At 52.5% G+C, this 20,975-nt stretch overlaps 1 protein-coding gene across 5 annotated transcripts in view; it reads left to right on the top strand.

Moving 5' to 3' along the window:
* Galnt6 (polypeptide N-acetylgalactosaminyltransferase 6) overlaps positions 1–20,975 on the top strand; it is a 38,953-nt gene that overhangs the window by 12,479 nt on the left and 5,499 nt on the right. For all 5 annotated transcript variants that reach the window (XM_052748997.1, XM_052748995.1, XM_052748993.1 and 2 more), the window contains exons 3-8: positions 1,029–1,617; positions 3,184–3,356; positions 15,082–15,231; positions 16,473–16,707; positions 19,225–19,342; positions 20,570–20,770. In XM_052748997.1, the coding sequence (XP_052604957.1) occupies positions 1,124–1,617; positions 3,184–3,356; positions 15,082–15,231; positions 16,473–16,707; positions 19,225–19,342; positions 20,570–20,770 (1,371 nt within the window). In that variant the 5' untranslated portion in view covers positions 1,029–1,123. The remainder of the gene's footprint in view (positions 1–1,028; positions 1,618–3,183; positions 3,357–15,081; positions 15,232–16,472; positions 16,708–19,224; positions 19,343–20,569; positions 20,771–20,975) is intronic.

Here is a 20,975-nt window from a genome sequence, read left to right as displayed (position 1 = left end):
TCGCCGTCCACCTCTAGAAAGAAGACTGTATTTCTAACTTCCTAGCCCTCCTTTGCTTATCTCTAATCTGGATCTCTTTCTTTTCCTTTTTTTTTTCCCCCGCCCCTGATAATGATAATCCTGGCTATCCTGGACCTCACTCTGTAGACCAGGCTGGCCTCAAACTCACAGAGACCAGCCTGCCTCTGCCTCCAAGTGCTGGGATTAAAGGCATGTTCCACCATGTCCGACTAATTCAAACATTTTTTTCTTTCTTCAGAAATGTTGGCTTTCTTGCTCTTGGCCTCTTTATAGCTTTACCACGTTTATATGCACACCTTCATCTTTAACATGGGCATATTTTATAATTTTTGGTAAATGGCGACACTGTCTCTCCGCAGCTTGCCTTTCATCCCACCGGTCTTGCAGCGTTTCACAGAGAGGTGGTTCGTTACTTTTGCGGCTTCCGAGGGCTTCCCGGTGTGGTGGTCTCACACTTCACTGTTCACATCTGATTACACATTACTACCATTTTTGATCAGTGCTGCTACAGACATTCTTGTCCAGGCCTCCAGGGTCACACAAACTGGTTTACCTGACATACAAAGTGGGCCAGGCATGGCTGTCCATGCATATAATCCCACTACACAGGAGTGGATCAGGAGTTGAAGGCCAGCCTGGGCTAATTAGCAAACCTTGTCTCAAAAAACCAAAACAAGTTCGGAATGAAACTGCAGGTGGTTGATGGAGTTGCTGTCCAGTCCTGTCTTCTGAGCCGTGGCACTGATGAGCACGTTCCAGCTAAACTTTATTTTAGTGGCAAGGTGTTTCCCAAAGTAGTTTCCTCCTGGCAGGAAAGACCCAGACCCAGTTTTCTCGTTTACAGTGAAAGGAAATTTAGGTAACAGTGCTGTGACTGTGCAAAGGTGATCCCTTCCTTCTTTGATGAGCCAGTCTCAGGCTCCGGGCCCCTCCCTCCCTCCCTCCCTTCCTCCCTCCCTCCCCATCTCTGTAGGGACTCATTGCTCTCATATCCCCTCTTTTCTCAGGCTGAGGCCCCAGGTGTGGCCACCCTGACATATCAAGCTATTTCCAAAGTGATCCAAGACTTGGTGCTGACCCTGGTGGGGTCCCAGTCGGGCAAATGAGGCTTCTCCGCAGACGCCACATGTCCCTGCGCCTAGCCATGCTCGGCAGCGCCTTCATGCTCTTCCTCTTCATCCGGCAAAAGGACGTAAGCAAAAGCGAGCAGCAGGCCATGGAGAAACCGTGGCTGAAGTCCCTGGTGGGCCAGAAGGACCATGTCCTGGACCTCATGCTAGGTGCCGTGAACAACATTAGAGATGTCATGCCTAAGCTGCAGATCAGGGCCCCGGAACCCCAGCAGCCTCTGGTCTCCACAAACCGCTCCTGCCTCCCGGGGTTCTATACCGCTGCTGAGCTGAAGCCTTTCTGGGAACGGCCACCTCAGGACCCCAACAGCCCTGGGGCAGATGGAAAAGCATTTCAGAAGAAAGAGTGGACCCCTCTAGAGACCCAGGAAAAGGAAGAGGGCTACAAGAAACACTGCTTCAATGCCTTTGCCAGCGACCGCATCTCCTTGCAGAGGTCCCTGGGGCCGGACACCCGACCCCCTGAGTAAGTAGCATCCAGAACTCTCCAAGGAGGCCAGGGCTTTCCCAGAAGTGTGGCCGGGAGTCCTGTAGTCACCGGCCAGTTGTCAGGAAGCAAGCTGAGGAGATTTGAAACCAGGCAGGGATTTCCGCTGCTCATTTGCTGGCCAGTTGCCCTGATCCCACAGGCTGGATTTCAGGAATACTATGGTCTGGCAGAGGCCCATAGGGACCTGTGAGACTGAAACACAGCTATGCGGGGAGCAGAGCTGCAGACCAGCATCCGGCACAGGGCACTGGGAGGGGCTGGGACAGAGCTGCGGCTGCTGCAGCCCTCAAGATGCTGAACCTGCCCCTGCCATCTGGGCCTCTGTTGCTGATCCGAGAGAGCGGACATTTCCTGACTGCTGCTGTGGTGGCCCAGAAGATACCCACACCACTGGGTTCCCTCTAGCGAAGGCCACAGGCCCATAAAGTCATTCCAACTTAAAGCCATTGGTACTCTTGGCTTTGGAAAGGAGACGCATACTTGGATCTTAGAGCGGCCCTCACCTCTAATATGTCCCCGCTGTATCCACTGTGTCCTGATGAAATATTATTTTGTCTTCCACACTTAGCCATTGTCCTTTTTAGCTAATGAGTTTGAAAGAAACAAGAGGCTCCACTGAAAGTCATGATCCTAAAGGGCTGTGAGCCTGGGTTTCCCCAGACTTGAGCTTTGTATTGCAACCCAGCATTGTGAAGCTTGGGCTATCAGGAGCCTCTCAGCAAAGAAGGGCATTGTCACAGGGGCAGCCAGAGCGGGAAGTTGAGGAAGCTCCCTGGCAGGCCTGTACAACATCTCCCTGACAAGCAGGAAAGAGGTGTCAAGGAAACCGGGTCTGAAATCAAAGGTCTATAATTCCAGCACTTAGGAGGCTGAGGCAGGAGGATTGCCAATGTGAGACCAGTCTGGTCTACAGTGGGAGACCCTGTCTCCACAAAACAAAAAAGGTGTTCAGCTGTTCCCTGAGATTCAGGCCCCCCGACGCTTACAGTGTCCAGAGGGCAGGACAGTCAGGTGTCCTGCAATGGTTGCTGGGGAAGATGAGGGGGGGGTGGGGAGGGGGTGTGTGTGTGTGGAGGCAGGAAGGTCCCAGAAAATTGCTGGCGTCATATCACAGGGAGCCGGGAGAGGGCTTTGAGAGGACCTGTGAGTTGGAACTCTTAGGGAGGACCTTTTCCTCATACTGAATAGCAAGATTCCTCAGCTGAACGCTTGCCCTTAATGACTCTGCCCTCTGGGACCTCTGAACAGTCACGCCTTGTGCTGTGTCTAAGGTGCAGAGTGAGTCAGCTGTGGGAACACCTGGCCTGAGAGCAAAATGCAGTGGGGGAGGGGTGGGGTACCTGAGCATGGGCACTGAGCTAGCTCAGGGGTGGCTTTGGAGGGGCCTGGGTAGTCCTGCACAGGGTAGGGGGGTGGAGCCACAGAGTGAGTGCCCTCCCCAAGTACAGCAGGGAACGGAGATGGGGGGGGGGGTGAGGGGGGCTCTAGACAGAGCTCTTTGCCCCGCTGGAACTCCTGTGTCCTCCCCTCCCATCGTTCCAGGTGTGTTGACCAGAGGTTCCGGCGTTGTCCGCCACTGCCCACCACCAGTGTGATCATTGTGTTCCACAACGAGGCCTGGTCCACTCTGCTGCGCACGGTGTACAGCGTCCTGCACACCAGCCCTGCTGTCTTGCTGAAGGAGATCATCCTGGTGGATGATGCCAGCACGGAGGGTGAGGCTGGTGGGTCTGAGGAGGGGCGGGGCCAGCAGGAGGGTGAGGCTGGCGGGTCTGAGGAGGGGCGGGGCCAGCAGGAGGGTGAGGCTGGGGGTCTGAGGAGGGGCGGGGCCAGCAGGAGGGTGAGGCTGGGGGTCTGAGGAGGGGCGGGGCCAGCAGGAGGGTGAGGCTGATGGGTCTGAGGAGGGGCGGGGCCAGCAGGAGGGTGAGGCTGGGGGTCTGAGGAGGGGCGGGGCCAGCAGGAGGGTGAGGCTGGCGGGTCTGAGGAGGGGCGGGGCCAGCAGGAGGGTGAGGCTGGCGGGTCTGAGGAGGGGCGGGGCCCAGGGGCACTCCGAGGAGGGCGGACCCTCTCTAAGGATCGGGTCTTCGCTTCGCATCACACCTGTCCCGAAGGCCGGGAGCGTGAGGAAGGTCGGTGGGGACAGGGCATACAGGCCACAGTCCTAGAGCCTGGAACTCATCCCACCACACAGCAGCGTGGGCCTCCCAGAGTCCCTGTTTGCTGTCACGCGCATCCCTAACTCAGGAGAGGGCCAGCAAAAGTGGCTCAGCAGCGAATGCACTTGCTGCCAAGCCTTGGTGACCTGACTTTGAACCCTGAGACCCATACACTACCACCTCTACCTGAGTGCTGTGATTGTGTGCACACAGGTGCGTGAACATGCACACACTACATAAAGGGAGGGAGGGAGTAAAGGAAGGGAAGGAGAGGGAGGGAAGGGGAGGGGAGGGGAGGGCAGGAAGGGCAGGACAGATGGCTGGAGGGCCTTCCTGGTGTCCCTCTGCCAGACCACTCCTCTGCTTCTAAAGGCTCCCCTCCCTCCCAGGAGCCCTTTCTGTCCTAATTGTTTATAGAGGAGATTGCTCACCAAGTTTTTGCCCTCCCATCGGTCCCAGAGTATCCCTGGAAGAGAGAGGAGCATAAGTAGGGTCCTAGAGACATGAGCGTGTTTGTTGGGGAGACTGGGTGTGGCTGCAGTTTAGGCTTGTCATGGGATCTGAGATTAAAGGGCGCAGGAGTTTGCATTCTGTTTGTTGAGATGCTGTGCTCACGCCATGGACTCGGCACAGTGAGCAGGTTCTCTGCCGATGTCATAGCTTCTTTTCGCATCGCTGTGGTAAAATACCTGACCAGAGGCTGGGGAGACGGCTCAGGGGTTAAGAGCACCGGCTGCTCTTCCAGAGGACCCAGGTTCGATTCCCAGCAATCACATGGCAGGTCACAGTCATCTGTAACTCCAGTTCTAGAGGATCTGATGCCCTCTTCTGAGCTCCATGGGCATGTACATGGTGCACAGGTGTATGTGCAGGCAAAACACCCGTATACACGGGGGGGGGGGGGGGGGGGGGCCGCGTTAAAAATTATACTCAAAAGCAGTTCAGGAAGAAAGGGTTTGTTGTGGCTTTCAGTTCAAAGTTAAAGTCCACTGTGGTGGGGAAGTCATGGTGGCAGGCGCCGGAGGCAACTGGGCACACTGCATCCACAGTCAAGAAGCAGAGAGAGCGCTGAACGCCTGTGCTCGGCTCACATTCTCCTTTTCCCACAGTCCAGGATACCAGGAATGATGGCGCCCATAGCAGGCGGCTCTTCCTGCTTCAGTTAAGCTAGTCAAGGTAATCCCTCACAGACATGCCTGGAGATTCGTCACTTGATGATTCTGGGTCCTGTCAAGTTGACAAAATGAACCATCCCACGTGTTGAAGTGGCATTCATGCCAGGCTCAATATATCTATTTAAAAAGAAATGAGGTATCCCTGGGGTCCCATGCTCATGCTCTGTGCTACAGCCAGAGCCCTGGTTCTCCTACCTCCCCAGCTGTTCTTGCCCTGGGTTGGGAAGGATCCTGCAAGAGCATAAGGCAGTGGAAGAGGGGACTGGGCATGAGCACTGTTAAAGCCTCATCGAAGGAGCTCTCACTTTCCCAGGGAAGACGGGCCCTTGGCCACACAGGCATCGGGGTTGCAGCGAGAAGGTCCGGTGGACAAGTGCCAGGCACATTAGGCTTCTGGGAAGGGAGGAGCTTAATAGCCACAATACTTATAAGGGCGGGCTCCTGGAAAATCAAAATCAAGTTAAGGACTCCAGGAAGGAAGAATCAGGACACAGTGACAATCAGATCAAAACAAAACCCGAGTCTGGTAGTGTAAACATATCAATGTCTTGACATCTGGAACTCACGGTCTTCTGGGCTCCAAAAAGCTCCATTTCTCTAACTTTGCCCTTCACAGCACACATAGTTCATCTTGTAGGCTCAGGCTAGCCCCACTCCACAGCTGCTGCTGCTGTTGGTGGTGGTTTTATGGTACTGGCATGCTGGGCTGCACCTCCACCAGTAGTGTCTCTTGGGCTCTGTTCTGGGATCCTGACCCGGTTCAAGCCTCAGCTGTTCTCCAGGACCCCTTCAATCCCGGGGCTTCTTCTGAATCTGAGGCTGCACCTTCACCAGTAATGTCTCCTGGCCTCTCACGGTGCCAAGCCTCAGCTTTCCACGACTCTGTTGTGCCTTTAAAACCAGTACTACCTGGGTGACTCTTCCACATGACCAAGTTCAGCTGCCAGTACAAGGTCCAGCCTTGGTCTTCTCTGGATCACAGCTTCTGTGTCATGACCCCAAGGAAACACTTCCCAGCAGAGTTCATCTCAATGAATCTGGCCTCTTCTAAATCACAGTGGTCTTCTGCCCACGCTGACCAAAACCACAGATTCTTTTCATATTAATACAAATTTAATTAGAGTGCTTCAGACACTTAACTTGTGGGCTAAAGAGTTGGCCACAATTAATTTGATCTTAATTCAAAATATCTCATGGCCCCAATATAATCTTTAAGGGACTCTGAAACTTCACAAGCCAGGCCTCCATTATCTGCTCTGCTCTCAATATTATCTTCTAAGTTCTCATAACAGTTCTGTAAACTCTCAACCCTCAATGGCTTTTCTAGACAAGGTTCCAAAGTCCTTCCACAATCCTCCCCCAAAAAAACGTGGTCAGGTCTGTCACCACAACACCCCACTCCTGATACCAGTTTCTGTCTTAGTTAGGTTTTCTCTTGCTGCGACAAAAGACCATGACCAAAAGCGTCTTGGAAAGGAAAGGGTTTATTTTAGATTGTAGGTGTCGCCCAGCACGAAGGGAAGTCAGGACAAGAACTCAAGGCAGGAACCCAGAGGAAGGAATTGAAGCCGAGGCCATGGAGGAACACTGCATACTGGTTTGCTTTGCATAGCTTGCTCAGCCTGCTTATATAACCCAGGACCCCGTGACCAGGGGTGGCTCCGCCCACAGTGATCTCCCACATGAATCACTGATTAAGAAAGTTGTTGCAGCGGCCATGCCAGCGGAGGAGAGTGCTGATTGGAAAAATCACAGCCATAGTTACCTTTTTAGAGCTTTATTGGGAGAGAGAAGGGGGAGAGAGAGGGGGAGAGAGGACAGACGGAAGGAAGGAGCGGAAAGGAAAGAGAGGGATGCACAGAGGGCCCACCCGCTTTTTAGGCTGGGACGCCGTTGCAGGCTGATGACGTAATTAAGGACCGAATCCTTACAAAAGTGTCCCATTGACTTTGAACTACAGGCCCATCTTAGGGAGGTCTTTTCTCAATTGTTAATCTCTCTAGTGTGTAGATGTAACCAACTGTCTTATTAAATAAGAAACACAGAACCAATGCAAAGAAGAAAGCCAAGAGATCAGAGCTAAGAGCCTTACCCGCCTGCTGCAGCTAGCCTCTTCAGCCAAGAGACCTCTCCGAAAGAGACCTACTTCCTGTCTGTTTGTCTTTATATAGACTTTCTGTTCTGCCTTCTCATTGGTTGTAAAACCAACCACATGACTGCCTCGTCACTGTCTGTTGGCTGTATCCTTGAACACACAGAGATCTACCTAGCTCTGCCTACCAAGTTCTGGGATTAAAGGCATGCACCACGAACGCCCAGCTCTGCTATGGCTTGCTATTAGCTCTGACCCCCAGGCAACTTTATTTATTAACATACAAATAAAATCACATTTCAGTACAAATAAAATATCACCATACTAGTGTGTATCAATTGACAAAAAAGAAAGGAAAAGATCAAGACAGTACCTTTCCACAGCGGCCATCGGGCCTGTGTTCCTAAATATATTTAAATTATGTGTGTACCTGTGTGGGTATGTGCATGTGAGTGCAGGTGCCCTAGGAAGCTAGGGGATCCCCTGGAGATGGAGTTACAGGTGGTTTTTGAACAACCTGATGTAGGATCTGAACTGAGGCCCTCTAGAGGAGTATCACATGCTCTTAAACACTAAGCCATCTCTCCAGACCCCATTCCTGTGTTCTCTCTGGTCACCTCCTGTTGCCCGGGGCATATTCTTTTTTGTTTTGTTTTTCCTTCTGTGTCTAAGTGTCTTGCCGGCATGTATGTCTGTGCACCATGTGTGTACCTGATGCCCTTGGAGGCCAGAGGATCCCCTGGAACTGGAGTTACAGATGATCATCAGTCTCCATGTGGATGCTGGGAATTGGACCCAGGTCCTCTGTAAGAGCATCCAGAATTCTTAACCACTGGGCCCCCTCTCCAGCACCCACACATACTCCCTCCTAAGGCCACTTCTATCATCTCTAAATTCTCAACTGAGAACTCTGGCTGGTCCCCTTCGTTTTCTGGGTCCTGCTTTGAGCCTGTATGCTATCTTCCCTGACTAGACAGATGTCATTGTCCACAGTGGTAGTCACAGGCACATCTCTACAAGTAATCCTAGGGGCAGTGTGCATGCCAGAAGCCACACCCCTCCCCGAGGCCTCTCAGACCCGGGAGGACTCTGAGTGCTTCAGTGGGGAACAGAACCGTGGGCTCAGCGATTGCTGCATGTCTATCCACACAGGATAAAATTTCCCACACGTTTGACTGTTCGATCAGATTAACTGGCTCTTGTTACACACACAAAAGGGCTCTGTCTCTGAAGGACAGTGTACCTGCTTCTCTCCTCCTATCCAGGTGCCCCACTGCAGCCTGTGACCCAGATTATATGGGCACTTGATACTTGGGGGAGGAGACCCTGTGCCAGGCTGGGGGACTTTTAATTCCTTGCTACGAGTCAGAACCAGAGCCCATACCTCACCCCTTACTGCCCTGTCTTCTTGGAGCTTAATCTTTTTTATTTTATTTATTGTTTTTTTCTGAGACAGGGTTTCTCTGTAGCCCTGGCTGGCCTCGAACTCACAGATATCTACCTGCCTCTGCCTCCTGAGTTTTGGGATTAAAGGCGTGCGCCATCACCACCTAACTGCTTAGTTTTTTTTTTTTTAGTTGAAAAGACAGAAAATTATTTTAGAATTTTAGGGTTTTGTATGTTTATGAGTGCCTTGCCTGCATGTATGTAAGTGTACCATGTATATCCCTGGTACCTATGGAGGCCAGAAAACCTGGAACTGGAGTGAAGGGTGGTTGTGAGCCACCTTGTAGGTCTTGGAAGACAAGTCCAGGACTTCCGCAAGAGCAACCAGTGCTCCTAACAGCTGGCCTCTTTCTCCAATACCTTTTTTTTTTGTTTGTTTTGTTTTTTTGGTTTTTTTTGGTTTTTCGAGACAGGGTTTCTCTGTGTAGCTTTGTGCCTTTCCTGGAACTCACTTGGTAGCCCAGGCTGGCCTCGAACTCACAGAGATCTGCCTGGCTCTGCCTCCCAAGTGCTGGGATTAAAGGCGTGCGCCACCACCGCTCGGCTCTTGTTTTTTTTTAAATAGGATCTTATTTGTATGGATTGTATGTGAATATGCCTGTGTATGGAAATGTGCACAAGAGTGTAGTCCCACAGAGGCCAGAAGAGGGCCGGAGGTCAAGTTACAGGTAGTTGTGAGCTACCTGAAGTGGGTGCTGGCAACCAATTTCACGTCCCCTGCCAGAGCAGCCAGGGCTCTCAACCACTGTGCCGTCTCTCCAACCCCCAGAAAGTAATCTCAGAAAATCATGAATTCTGTGAAGCAATTCCACTAAGAGAGGAATTGGAAGAGTTCTAGGCCACCGAGTCGGGGAACTCCTTCAACGGAGGTGCCACTCAGGCTGTTCCCCACAGAAACAACAGCCAGCATGAGGGCCTTCGGGTGTGGTGTGTTGGTGAGAAAGCAGGCTGGCATGGCAGAAAGGAAGTGGGCAAGGCAGCCAAAAACACGAATACAAAATATGTGAACAAGGGTGAGTCACGAGACCCGTGTCAGGAGTGGCAAGCGAGCGTGCATAGTGCAAGAGGGGCCGGCATCACCATTCTGTGCTTCACTTTTAATTTTAATATATGAACTTAATACTTTTCTTTTAAATATATGAGCAGCTCTTTTGTGTGTGCGTGCTCAAACTGAGACTGAAACCTAGGACCCTGTGCATAATAGCCAAGGCTCCCACCTCTTCATCTTCATGTTTTCCTTTCTCTTCTTTTTTTTTTTTTTTTTTTTTTGGTTTTTCGAGACAGGGTTTCTCTGTGTAGCTTTGCACCTTTCCTGGAACTCACTTGGTAGCCCAGGCTGGCCTCGAACTCACAGAGATATCCGCCTGGCTCTGCCTCCCAAGTGCTGGGATTAAAGGCGTGCGCCACCACCGCCCGGCCTTCCTTTCTCTTCTGAAAGAAAAGATTCCTTTTAGCCAGGCATGATGGCACTTGTCTTTAATCCAGCACTTGGGAGGCCGAGGCATTCGAGTCTCTGTGAATTGGAGGCCAGCCTGGTCTACATAACAAGTTCCAGGCAAGCCAAGGCTACATAGTGATTGAATTCTAGGCCAGCCAGGGCTAGATAGAGAAACCGTGTCTCCAAAAAAAAATATTGTTGTTGCTATTATTATTATTATTGTATGTGCATGCATGTGTGTGTTTGAGTACAGGTACCCATGTCACGGTACATGTATGGAGGTCAGAGGACAACTTTTAGGCACCCCTCTCCTCTCCTCTGACTCTCCACCTCTGCCTTCCATCTCACGGTTGGAGTTCTGGGGTACACACCGGACTTTTTTTTTTTTTTAACATGGGTTCTGGAAATGGAATTCGTGTCCTCAGCACTGCGCCTTCGCCCTCTGAGCCATCCCCCGCTGGTCCCGTCTTTGCCTTTTTAAGTGCACAGTCCTTTGGCTCCAGGTCCACCCAGCTGCTGTGTGACTATCACCACTCCATCTGCAGACCTATGTTGTCTTCCCATGTTGCAACCAACCCCGTGCCCGTTAAAACCACAGCGCCATCTGCCCCGGCGCCTGGCGACCGCCCACCTTCTCTGTCGAGTTTGCACGCTCTCGGTACCTCATGCCGCACTTGTCTTCTGGGACCGGCTTCTTCCACGTTCCATAGTGTCTTCAGAATCTGTCTGTGGAACATGCCTCAGAATCCCCTTTCTTTTTCAGGCTGAGTAATATTCTCTAGTCCAGTGTAGATAGGCCTCATTATGCATACATATGTTGGTGGACATTTAGATGGTTTTACAAGTGGTATTTTATGACTAATCCTCCTACGAACGGGTGTAAAAATATCTGTTTCAGTCCCTGTTTTTAATTTTTTTAAATCTGTACCCAGAAGTGAAATTGCTAGGTTTATATTCTAATTCTGAGGTAGGTTATTTTTTTATTTATTATTGTTGTTTGGTTGGATTTCTTCCCGCCTCCCACCCGCTCCCATTCGAGTGCTTCTCCCCACCCCCCATCCGAGTGCTGGGAACCGAACCCAGGGCTTTGCGCTTATGGGAGAATCGGTTCTCTTCTCCCATTCTGTGTTCTGAGTAATTCAACTCAGGCTGCCAGACCTTCATGGCAAGCACCTTCACTCACCAAGTCGGCTCACTGGCCCTGGATTTATTTTTAATGCACCTTTGAAACACTGTTAGTAAAATTGCCTAATTGTAGTAGGCTAAGGCAGGAGAATTGTGAGCCTGAGTCCAGCCTGGAGTGTATAGTGACATTGTGTCTTAAACAAAGCTCACAAAAACTGTCTGATTCACAGCTTTAAGAGAGAACTCTGAGGCGCAGCGGGAGGCCAAGAATATATAATTCAGTTGAGTGTTTGCTTAGCATGCACAGGGTCCTGGGTTCAACCCACAGCAAGACATTAGCCAAGCATGATGGCACACGCCTGTCATCCCAGTGTGCAGGAGGTGGACACAGGAGGATCAGAAATTCAGGGTCATCCTCAGGTGCATAAGGAGTTTGAGATCAGGGGCAGGAGAGATGCCAGGGGCTGGAAGGAGGACGCAACACTGAAGAGTACCAGCTGCTCTTTCAGAGGAGCCAGGTTCGGTTCCCAGTATCCACCTGGCAGGTCACAACTGCCTGTCACTACAGTTCTAGGGATCTCACACCCTCTTCTGGCCTCCTTGGGCACCACACATACATGATGCCCAGACGTACATGCAGGGGAAAACACCATACACGCACATTTTTTAAAGTTAGAAACTCAAAAGATGAAAGAATAAAATATGACTTTGAGACCAGCCTGGATTAGAGACCCTGGAGAGAAAATGATGGGGCGATCTGGGGTTATGGCATTGCTCGGTGGAAGGTTCTCAACCATCTTCATCAAACAGTAAGGAAAGAGAGAAAGGAAACTGCGGGGGTGGGGGGGGGTGGTTGTTGTTTGTTGTTTTGTTTTTCGAAACAGAGTTTCTCCCCGTAGTTCTGAAACTCACTCTGTAGACCAGGCTGGCCTCAAACTCAGAGATCTATCTGCTTCTGCCTTCTGAGTGCTGAGATTAAAGGCACGCACCTCCACCACCCAGCAAGGAAACTGCAGTTTAAGGTGGCTTCCGTATCTAGACCCCCAGGCTGGGAGAGCCGTTGGCTGTTCTAGCTGAGGCGACAGTAGGGATGTGGTAAGAACTGATCAGCTTGCTGTTGAGTTGACGGAGGAGCTTTGAAGAAGGGACGGATCAGGGCGAGCCCAGCTTGGCTTCCGGGCAGAGTAGCTAAAGGGATGCTGGTGTGGAGGAGTCATGAGGTGAGGCTGGGGAGGAGCAGGCTTGCACTGAGGTGCAGAGTTCTCCGGGGCTGGAGGAAAGCCTTGGGGCTGTCATTCACAGACAGCATTGTGAGCATGGGCTGCATGGGGTGGAGGAGAGGGGTGGTTTACTTACCCCTGTCCTGAGGAGTGAGTGACAGACTATGGAACCTAAATCACAAACTGTCATCTGAGGGGCATGAGAGCATGTGCTGGTCTGCCTGTCTCTAGGCTCGGCTCTGCTATAGTCTGTCCTGGGTCCTATGTCCTGTAATCCCAGAGGTGGGACAGACAGTGGATGATGTGGGGACTTGTCTGGCTCTCCGGCAAGGACCTGAGGCCCAGAACCAGGAACTCCCAGCCTGGCCCCCTGAGCCTGGAAGGAAGGCGTGGGAGAACTCTAGAGCATAGGGCCCTGGAAGTCACGGCTCAGAGCCTCTCTCTGTCTTACCACACAACCCACTTCCTGAGAGGCTTGCCTGAGGTTATCTCCACCATGAGCTTCCGGTGAGCAGACCCGAGCAGGGTCTCCGGGAGACCTCAGCAGAGCTGATACGACACCCCAGCTGGGCTCCTCCTTCCTGTCAGCAACACCTGGCTGGGGCTCACATGCTGGGACTCGCATGTGCTGTGGTGTGGCAGACCCTCCCTGCACAGGCCAGTGTCCCGCCCCTGGACAGTGCATGGCAGACACTAAGTCACTGCTGGACTGAAGCCACCACGTGAGGCTTGGAACAGTCATGTCCGGGCACCAAAGACAAGAAGCTCCATTTCTGGAGCAAGACAAGCCCTCTTCTCAGGTGACGGCCCAGAAGGTTTCATTCAAAGGGGCAGAGGGTCAGGAACACTTGTCTACCAGAAGGCTGAAAAAGAAAAACAAAGAGTTCAAGTTTCAAAGTATAGTTTCTTTCCCTGGGGCTCTGCTCTCGCTGGCAGTGACCAAGGAGCAGCTTGACCAAGTCCCTGTCTTCTCCCTCCCCCTTGGGGTCCACACAGGGGAAAGCAAGACCCTAGACAACTAAGGGGACCCAGAAACACCCCCACCCCAAGAAACTCACACTCGTTAAGTCCTGGTAGGTGGCCTCAGCTCTTAGAGGCATTAAGTCTTCACACACAGGCTACATGGGATCCTGTGGCCGCCATCGTGTTTGCTGGGGTGACCTGGGCTCCAAGTCTCGACTTTCCATCTGTTAACTCTGGGACACGAAGTCACTTGCTTTAGAGACTGGTACATAGTAGGTGTTCAAGTATTTGAGTGGTGTGTGTGTGTGTGTGTGTGTGTGTGTGTGTGTGTGTGTGTGTGTGAGAGAGAGAGAGAGAGAGAGAGAGAGAGAGAGAGAGAGAGAGATCGGTGCCAGCCTAGTAAATTTTTTCCAGGACCTGTGATTTATTTTATTTTATTTTATTAAGTAATTTTTTTCATTGGTGTTTTGCCATGGATGTTGGATCCCCTGAAATTGGAGTTACAGATAGTTTTGAGCTGCCATGTGGTTGCTGGGAATTGAACCCCGGGTCCTCTGGAAGAGCAGTCAGTGCTCTTAACCTCTGAGCCATCTCTCCAGCCCTGGACCTGTGATTTATAAAGCACGGTGTCCAGAGCAAGGCCCACTGTGAGCCCACAACTGGAAGGTAAAGGACACATACAGTTGTCACAGCTGTCCTCGGCTGCTAAAACTACGAGCAACTCCATTTTACACGGTTGAGAACAGGGCAGAGGGCTGGAGAGATGGCTCAGGAGTCAAGAGCGGCACGGCTCTTCCGGAGACCCAAGGTTGGCACACCGGGCCGCTCAACCCTGCCTCTAACTCCAGCTCCAGGGGACCTGAATCCTCTGGGCCCCTGCAACACTGCACTCGCATGCACAGACATGCACATGTATGCATAATTTAAAAAAAAATTTTTTTTAAAAGGAACAGTAAGCCAGGTGTAGTGGCGTACACCTTTAATTCCAGCACGCTGGAGGCAGAGGCACGTAAATCTCTGTGAGTTCGAGGCCAGCCTGGTCTACAAGAGTGAGTTCCAGGGCAGCCAAGAACAGTGAAACTCATCAACAAAAATAAGTTAAAACAGAAAGATAGTTGATGTTTCAAGATGGAATCCTTCAAAATAAAACTGTTTTTGATGTCCTGAGGATTTCAGGTAGAATCCCAGGGTCCTTTGGGAGCGCTACCCACTACAGCCAGAAAGAGCTTCTCCAGGTATCCCCATAAAGGGAAGAGCCAAGGGAAGTCCGTGAGCTCAGTCTGTGTGTGTGGAGCAGAAAGAAGAGGAAGGAGGCAGCGTGCTCCCTCAGGAGGAGCTGGTACCCTAGCAGAGGGGCCCTCCTGTCCGGCCTGCACTAACCCTGGCAGATCACCGACCACCTACTGTGACGGCTGTGATCTGTCTTGCTCCCAGGCAGTCTGTCTTTCCTTAAGATACACGATCATGTCTGCCCTGCTCCCCACCGTTCTTGGGTCCCTCGGTTGTGTAAGCCTGTGGGTACTTGGAGCACAGTTTCTTTTATATATAGTGCTCTCTTGTGAAAAGTATATATTCTCCCTGGGCATGCCCAGCACTTGGGAGGGGAGGTGGAGGCAGGATGGTTAGGACCCTGATGACAGACCGGTCCTCCAGGGGACCCGGCCACAGGCAGGGCTTCCTCCCTGCCTGTCTCCCCTCTCCGACTTCTTCGCCTTCTGTGTAGTGGCTCTGCACAGGTGTGTGGAAGGATTGACATCCAGACCTGGGCTTGGTGCTCACAGGGGATTAGCAGAGAAGCTGGTGACAGTGGCCTTGTCCCTTCCAGAACACCTGAAGGAGAGGCTGGAGCAGTACGTCCAACAGCTGCAGATCGTGAGGGTGGTGCGGCAGCGGGAACGGAAAGGACTCATTACGGCCCGGCTGCTGGGGGCCAGCGTGGCGCAGGCCGAGGTGCTCACGTTCCTGGACGCCCACTGTGAGTAGGAGATGCCCGCCTGGTGGAGGTCTAGATACCTGCCCCTCGCCACGGGCAGATGAGGAAGGGTTGAGACCACCCTGTCCTTCTGTTTCAGGAGTAAGAGGCTTGGGGCTCCTCCACATTGCCCCTCCCTCACACCAACTCCAGGCATGGTCCTGAGAAAGCACAGCCATGAGGCTTGGTGACTCAGAATAGCTGGCAGTATGCCCTGATCCCTGTTTACCCTTCCTTGTGTACCCTGAAGAGAAACTCCTGTCCCCACTGCGAACACTCTTGTGTGGGACTTTTCTATAGGGCTGTGTGGAGTTAAAAAGACCTCCCCCTTTACTTTTTCTGAAAGAAAAATAGAAACTGGAAAACTCTAGACTTGTATCAGGAACCCAGCTTGTAACAGGTTCCCCTCTGACTTGGCCATTAACCGAGCCTCAGTTTCCCTCACCTAACAAAATACTGTTAAATTAGAAAAAGGGGCTCAAAGGATGGCTTAGAGGTTAAAACTCTTGTTCTTACAGAGGACCAGGGTTTGATTCCCAGCACCCACATAGCGGCTCACAACCATCCATAACTCCAGCTCTAGGGATCTGATGCCCTCTTCTGACCTCTGACCTCTGCAGGCACAAGACACACACGTGGTGCACAGATATACAAGCAGATAAAACATACACATAAGGCAAAATAAATAAATTTAAAGCAATAAAGTAATGTAGAACTTACTATGTTCATTTAACGTCCCCAAACTGTCTAGGTATGGTGGCACGTGCCTGTTATCTCAGCATTTGGTGGCAGAGGCAGGAGGATCACTGCATGTTTGAGGTCACCCTGCTTGGTATAGTGAGTTCTAGTCAGTGGAGACTACATAACAAAGCTCTGGGAAGGAAAGACAAGAAAGAAAAGATCCCAGAGTCCGGGAGGAGGGTAGCTCTACGTACAGTCAGAGCTGGGAGCTGACGTGATCTGGAGGACTTAGGGCCGTTCCAAAGCCCACACTCAGATGGGGTCTGCGGCAGTTTGCATCTGATTTATGCTGACCTGGTTGCTCCCCTAAAGCCACCATCCCCCTTCCAAAGCCACGCCCACCTTTCAGGAGGTGGAGGAAGAGGCTCTGGAGATGCTCTGTGTCCCCTACTGTGGAGCTTGCTGTGCCCCCCCCCCCATCCTCCTGGGTCTCCTCTGAGGGTAGAGGGTTCAGCTGCGGCTAGGCCCCTGACCTCCAGCCACCTTCTGGTCTGGGTCTGCAGGTGAGTGCTTCCATGGCTGGCTGGAGCCCCTCCTGGCTCGAATCGCTGAGGATAAGACAGTGGTGGTGAGCCCAGACATCGTCACCATCGACCTTAACACCTTCAAGTTCTCCACACCTGTACAGAAAGGCAAAGCCCACAGCCGTGGGAACTTCGACTGGAGCCTGACCTTCGGCTGGGAGATGCTCCCCGAACACGAGAAGCAGAGGCGCAAGGACGAGACCTACCCCATCAAGTAAGGACGGCATCCCGGTCTGGCCTCCGCCCACTCACCTCTGGGGGACCTGTACCATCCCACACCAACATCCGCTAGGTGCTTTATCAAGCCACACTCCCTGTGAGGTAGGTCCTTCCGTCAGCCTGTTTTACAGGCGAGAATAGGAAGCCCAAGGCGGTCAGCTGGTGACCTCAGACCCTGCAGCTAGCACAGGTAGGCAAGGACCTGGGTGACGCAGCATGGACCGTACCGCCACACACCATGATAGTTTGCTCCTGTTCACCACTGGCCCTGTGCCGGCCTTTTTATCTACGTCTCGCTCCTTGCTCCCTGTACCTAGAAGGCTGGGATGTCTGCTTGCAGGGCAGGTGAGAGGTGCTGTGTGGAGGTCACTGGGGACTGACCTGTGTAACAGGTAGAGTAGCTGTGGCGTGGGCTCCCAGCTCACTGTCTTTGAAAAGACTCAGAAAAAGTAAGTGCTGGGCTGGGTGACGCATGCTCGTGCTCTGCCTTAGTCAGGGTTTCTATTGCTTCAACAGAACACCACGTCCAAAAGCAAGGTGGGGAGGAAAGGGTTTATGTGGCTTGCTTACACCTCTACATCATAGTCCGTCATCGGAGGTGTGTGTGTAGGTGCTCACGTGCACACTTCTTTGCATGTGTTGTGGGCACACGTATAGGTGAGGGCTTCTGCTGGTTTGCTCATGTTTCCAAGGCTGATGATGGGAGCCATCCTCAGCTGATCTCCCACCTCATTCACCGAGGCACTGTCTCCCAGTCAAACCCAGCACTCACCAACATAGCTGGGGTTGCTAGCCCGCTTGCTCTGGGGGTCCCTGTCTCTCAGGCTTGGGTTCCAGGCAGGCTGCCGCGCCCACCTGGAATTTCCCTGAGGTTCCGGGATCTGAACTCAGGCCCCCACACTCACATAGCAAGTACTTTCGCTGCTGAGCCACTGGGTGCCACAGTTCTCCTGTCCAGATCGTTACAGATTTTAGGCTAGCCTGAGCTACAAAGTTCCAGGAAAGCCTGGACTAAAATAAGACAACCGCCCCACCCCCATCTTGAGAAACAAAAATTAAAAAAAATAAATAAAAAGAAGAGGGGAAAGGAGCAGACAGGAGAGGAAGGAATCAATACTGCCTGCTGACTGTCTCATAGGAGCCTTTGTTTGGCAGGTCTAGCAACAAACCCTTACCCCACCCAGGCCGGGCCAGGCACACAGCAGCGCGGTTAAGGGCAGGGCACCTGGCCCTCACCCATCGCTAATGTCCTGGCCTCTGCGAGACCATCAGCGGGAGGACAAAGCGCCAGTGTTTGTGGAATGAATGTGCTTTGGTTCAGGTGTCCTGGCAGCACACGTGCCCTACCAGAAACGCTTCCTATGGTGGTCCTTCAACAGCTCACGCCCTCGTTCTCAAAGCGTGGATGGCTGAGTCGAGGGCTAGGGGACACAGGGTCCCAGGAAGTAGGCCAGGATATACAGGGCTCTCTCGAGGCTACCTGTTGGGATGAGTCCACAGTGATGTTCCTGAGTGGCGTTTATCCTCGTGGCTAATTTGTCAGTGACCGCCCTCCGCCCCCCAGTCTGGGAACCTCTCAGACACTCTCAAGAGCAGGTTAGCTACAGAGTGCTCATCTGGAGTCCGGGGCTCTCTGAGCGACCCTTGGAAGAAGACAGAAGAGGTGACAGGGAGCCAGCCCAAGCATGAGGGGTTCCCAACTGAAATTCCTTCTGGAATGTGGCTTTAGAACAGCATCAAGGAGACAAGAGCAGGTCCAGGGAATCCCCCACTTCACTGGACTCCTGTGACGTCACCTTGCTACACTGGCCCGGTCTTGACTTGGGTCTATACCTCTCTGCCTTCGTCTGAAAGCCAGAACCTTAGTAGACTCCCCACAGTCCAGACCGAGTTCGTCCACCTACCCTGTTGCCAGGAACACCTCTTAATTGTGCCCCCTGTTCAAGGCAACTGGCAGCTTTCCTCCAAATTTAAGTTTCTCAGGGAGTCTGAAACACATTAGCAGACTAGGCCCCAGCTGATACTGTGGCCATGAAGGGACGAGGACCCTGACACAGAATGGAGCCAGCCCAGCCCGAATCCTGCCTGTTTGCAGAATCTGATTCACAGGGCTTCTGGAGGCGGTCACCTCTCTGCTTTAGTCACATGAAATGAGAGCTGGGCTTTCTCCTCTCTCTAGACTCTGGTCCCAGGAGCTAGGTTGCCATTGTCAGCTCCAGCTGCAGCCATGGCACTCAGGCCCTTCTGGGTGATGTTTCCTGTATCCCTAGTTAAACAGATGCAGGAGTTCATTTAGAATCGAGTAGTGCTGACTGCCTCTCTCCTGGGCCCAGTTCTAGAAGGGGAGGCAGGCACAGTGGAAGTTATCAGGAGGGGCTACGTGACCAGCACGGAGGACATGAAGTAGGAGGCCTAGGAGGGGAGCCAGCCACCAGCCTTCCCCGCCAGACATCTGGTGCCTCGCTAAGTGACGATACACGGATGATACGTGTGCTTCTCCCTGTCTCTCCAGATCTCCGACGTTTGCCGGCGGCCTGTTCTCCATCTCCAAGGCCTACTTTGAGCACATCGGTACCTATGACAACCAGATGGAGATCTGGGGAGGGGAGAATGTGGAAATGTCCTTCCGGGTGAGAAGGAAGAGGGCTTCGAGGGGGGATCCTCCACATCTCGGGGGATGGCTTGACAAGCTGCTTATCAGGCATGGATAACTTCAAGGGTGTCATCTTTGGAACTGAACTCGAAAGGGTGTCTGCATCCTGCCAGGCTCCACTCTCCCTGTGAGGGCAATGGGGCTCTGGAGACGAGTCTGAAGGCTTGAACCAAATTCCAGGGCAGAACTTCTAAGAGGGAAAGAATCATGGGAGCAGTACAGGGGAATGGACTGGTTTATGAAGAGTGTGGGAAATGGTTTGGGTGAAGATGGAACCTGGCCAGGGGTCAGTTTTACCATCCTCCATTTTGGAGCACTCCGGCTCCTCTTCCCAAGTCAAAGGACACCTGCCCTGGCGGCCTTTGGGTTTTCCCCATGTGCTTTCAACAAGCGCTTCATAACCGAGAGACAAGAGGTGGAACCCAGTTCGGATGGAGGCAGAACTCTGAGGAATTCTGAGAATGAGGCAAATCAAGAGAGGTCAGGAAGGATTGTGGAAGCTGCAGGAATCCCCAGCTCATTAATTAATAGGAAAATGGGCTCGTTAACGGGGCCATCTCAGTGTCTGGCATACATTAAGCACGTAATTGCCTTCTGATGTTACTGTAGCTGTGACTGTGGACTTCGGTTGCTTCCATGTCAAAGAAAATGACAGGTACCTCCCAAAACAAGACCCCCAAAGAGACCAGTGGGAGCGATGTCTCCAGCCAGCCCGCTGGCATAGAGAAGGGCCACCAGCCAGGATCTGGTTCACACATTCGGTGAGCCTCTGACCCAGATCCAGGATCTCTCCTGGAAAACTGGCATCCTCAAGGCCCAGTGCCCACAGGCCACTGACTGGTGCTCTGATGTGGGGGAGGCCAGGTTTTCTGTAACTCCTGGGTAAGCTTTCGAGTCTCCAGATCAGAAAGCCAAGAGCCCAGAGCTGCGAGCAAGCGCGTAGCGCGTTGAACTAACCAGTTGTCTCTTCTCTGACGTGAGCCCTGGTGACTCAGGACTCTGCACACCCACATTCACTTACCCAGAGCGAGCAGCACAGCCAGCCTGGACACGGGTAGCTGTGCCATAGGAGGAAGCCCATCAGTCTCTCTTTCTTCGGAGTAGAAAGGGCGACATTTACTTACGTCCTAGGACCTGGGGTCTGGCGTTCTGGGAAGCGAACAGAACAGAGCTTATCATCCAGCCTCGTCGTCTTTTGTGTCAGGTGTGGCAGTGTGGGGGCCAGCTGGAGATCATCCCCTGCTCTGTGGTAGGCCACGTGTTCCGTACCAAGAGTCCCCACACCTTCCCCAAGGGCACCAGTGTCATCGCGCGCAATCAGGTGCGCCTGGCTGAGGTCTGGATGGACAGCTACAAGAAGATTTTCTATAGGAGGAATCTGCAGGCAGCCAAGATGGTCCAGGAGGTAAGACACCGGGTGCCTAGGTGGCATTTGGTCAGAGAATCGAGGAATCGCAGGCCCCGGGTCAGCCGCCCAATGGCAGGGCCGTCCCATCTCTACCTTCCTGCCTCCCTCCATTCCTCAGAAGTCTGTAAGCTAGCCCAGTGAACACAGGGCTCTGAGGCTAGAGGAAAGAGGGGGAGCTTTTGTTGTGCCTTGGGGGTTGGGG

The sequence above is a fragment of the Peromyscus californicus genome, unplaced genomic scaffold (genome assembly GCF_007827085.1).
Source record: "Peromyscus californicus insignis strain IS unplaced genomic scaffold, ASM782708v3 Scaffold_20__1_contigs__length_68692818, whole genome shotgun sequence".
Classification (NCBI taxonomy): domain Eukaryota; kingdom Metazoa; phylum Chordata; class Mammalia; order Rodentia; family Cricetidae; genus Peromyscus; species Peromyscus californicus.
This window is presented reverse-complemented; position numbering and strand designations above follow the sequence as displayed.